The sequence below is a fragment of the Elephantulus edwardii genome, unplaced genomic scaffold (assembly GCF_000299155.1).
Source record: "Elephantulus edwardii isolate Elephantulus edwardi_28Jun2011 unplaced genomic scaffold, EleEdw1.0 scaffold00127, whole genome shotgun sequence".
In the NCBI taxonomy this organism is placed as follows: Eukaryota; Metazoa; Chordata; class Mammalia; order Macroscelidea; family Macroscelididae; genus Elephantulus; species Elephantulus edwardii.
The window spans coordinates 6,595,554-6,598,228 of NW_006399877.1; the positions used below are offsets into that span (position 1 = coordinate 6,595,554).

A 2,675-nucleotide genomic window follows, 5' to 3' on the forward strand; every position below is an offset into this window, starting at 1 on the left:
GTTCACAGCTTTAGTCTGCTTGGTTCCACATTCAACATTCTTGGCACCAACAGCAAGGAAATTAAAAGATGTATTGCGATGCGAAAGCCTGCTCTTAGGGACCTCTCTAAAGTACTGAAGAACAACGGTGTCTCTCTGGAGACTAAGGTGCATCTGACACAGGTCATGGTCTTTGCAATCACATGTTATGCGTCAGAGAGTTGGACAATAGCTAGGGAGGATAGAAGGAGAATTGATGCCTTTGAGCTTTGGTGATGGAGAAGAGTTTTGAGGGTATCATGGACTGCTAATAAAACAAACAGATTCATCTCGGAGAGGGTTAAACCGGGCTACTCCTTGGAGGCAAGGATTCTGAGGCTTCGTCTGACATACTTTGGTCATGTTGTAAGGAGAGACCGGTCCATGGAGAATGACATCATGCTTGGGAGGGTGTAGAGCAGGTGCAGGAGAGGAAAGCCCTCTAGAAGATGGATTGATTCTGTGACTGGGGTAATCGGGATGAGTGTGTAAGAGACAATGAGATTGGCACAGGACAGAGCAGAGTTTAGGGCTGCTGTACATAGGGTAGCTATGAGTTGCCAGTGACACGATAGCACTTAACAACAACAACTATCTATCTATGTGTCTATCTATCTATTTTTGTCTCTATCTCCATTGTTTCTGATGCTCTTAGATGCCATTGGGAGTTTCATACTCCTTACAACCCCACATAACAGAATTGAAATGCCACGTAAGGTTTTCTTGACTGTAAACGTAGAAAGTAGATTACTAAGTCGCAGGTCTTTTCTCCAGAAAGTGGGTTCAAACTGTTAACCTTGCCATTATCAACCAACTCTATAGTTCATTATATGATATCCTCAGATATCCAGCTATGTGCTCATTTAAATCGTCTATATTGTCTTAGCCTCAGATGTCTTACCTACGTCTCCTTTCTCGATCATTAGAAGGAAGTGCACCATTTCCTTAGGCAGACTTCCCAGATTACAGTGGACACAAGTTGACATTGAGTGAAAGGAAACAGAGTACATATGAATGATTTATGTCTGCTAGCTAAAAAGAAATAAATAAGGTGATTAAAAACAGATAAAAGCACCAACCTGAGGTAGGCGTTGTCCCTCCTTGCAGTTGGTCCCTCCAATGAAGACCATGTTGGGCATAACTGGCTTGGGATACTCAAACACAAAGTCGTATCTTAAGAGCCATATGGAGGCCTTCTTGTACAAGGCACCTAAGTCCACATCTCTCTTGAAGAGATTCGAGGCAAGGTCTTGGTACTTCCCATACAGAAGGTAAAGTAGGGGGAACTCCAACAAATTCACGAGAAAGTTGGCCACCCGTTGGGGGAAAGTCATGTGGTCAGAGAACTGAGTGTAGAATCTGGGGATGTAGGACACAGGGTTTGGGCTCCCACTGAATGTGTACTCCACGGTACATGGGAAGCCCCGAAAGAGGTACACGGAGGGCAGGCCCAGATACTCAGCCAGGATCACGCCACAAGATAAGGCTGGGTCAGTAAAAAGGGCATCGAACTTACTCTCTCTGAGGAACTGCAGGGTCTCTGAGTCCTTCAGCAGACTCTCACAGTTGGTAAAGTACATGTCAACAACAATCATGACATTCCTGTACTCTGTTTGAGGGCCACTCAGGTAAGATCTCTCAGCAAAGTGGCTGTTTCCAAAAGAGCGGAAACGCTCCTTCAGCTCGTCCATGGTGTAGGGCACTGGGTAGACTCTCCTGGTGTAGTGTGTGGATTCCTTCAGAAGCAAGTTCACCTCCGGCACCACCACCACAATGTCACGGCCCCTCTGGCTGAGAAGCTCAACGATCTCCTTCATACTAAGCCAGTGACTTCCATCCTGGGGAACAACCAGCAGCTTCTCACCTCCAACCACACCCCACAGTGCTAACAAGAACAGCCCTGCGGAAGCCTTCTGAAATGCTTGGAGAAGGCAGGCCATGCTGGAGGGAGGGAGAATAAAATGAAAATGGAAATGACTAGCTTATACCACTCAAAACACGGACTTCTAGTGCTCTTCCCCAAACTAAGCAGTACTCTTCTCATGCGCAGTCTACCTTGCCTTGGTTCTGAATTTTGCCCTGTGATAGGAAAAAAACCACAAGCTAATATTGACATATTTCAACAGAGGCTGCCCTGGATGTGCTCACCAAATTGTGCCAAGAAATCTGGAGGATAATCAACTGGCCAACTGACTGGAAGAGATCAATATTTGTTCCCATTCCAAAGAAAGATGACCAGACAATGTGGAAAATATCAAATAATATCATTAATACCACATGCAAGCAAGATTCTACTGAAAATTATCCAAAAGAGACTGGATCATCAATAGAGAACTGCCAGATAGATGTGCAGGCTGAGTTTAGAAGAGACCGTGGTATAAGGGATATTATAGCTAATGTTAGATGGATGTTGACTGAAAGTAGGGAGTACCAGAGGAATGTCTATCAGTGTTTCATTGACTATGCAAAGGCATTTGACAGGATCATATCCATACGCTTACAAGGAAGTCCAGTAAATACCACTATTATTCAGATATATGCACCAACAACCAGAGCCAACGAAGAAGAAATAGATGATTTCTACCAACTTTTACAGTCGGAGATAGATCGAACATGCAATCAAGATGCATTGATAATAATGGGTGACTGGAATGCAA

At 44.4% G+C, this 2,675-nt stretch overlaps 1 protein-coding gene across 1 annotated transcript; it reads right to left on the reverse strand.

The window, feature by feature from the left end:
- Positions 1-1,073: 1,073 nt before the first annotated feature.
- UGT1A6 (UDP glucuronosyltransferase 1 family, polypeptide A6) lies at positions 1,074-1,958 on the reverse strand. The gene has a single exon (XM_006893527.1). It carries the CDS (start codon positions 1,956-1,958, stop codon positions 1,074-1,076), a length of 885 nt encoding a protein of 294 aa, XP_006893589.1.
- Positions 1,959-2,675: the final 717 nt, after the last annotated feature.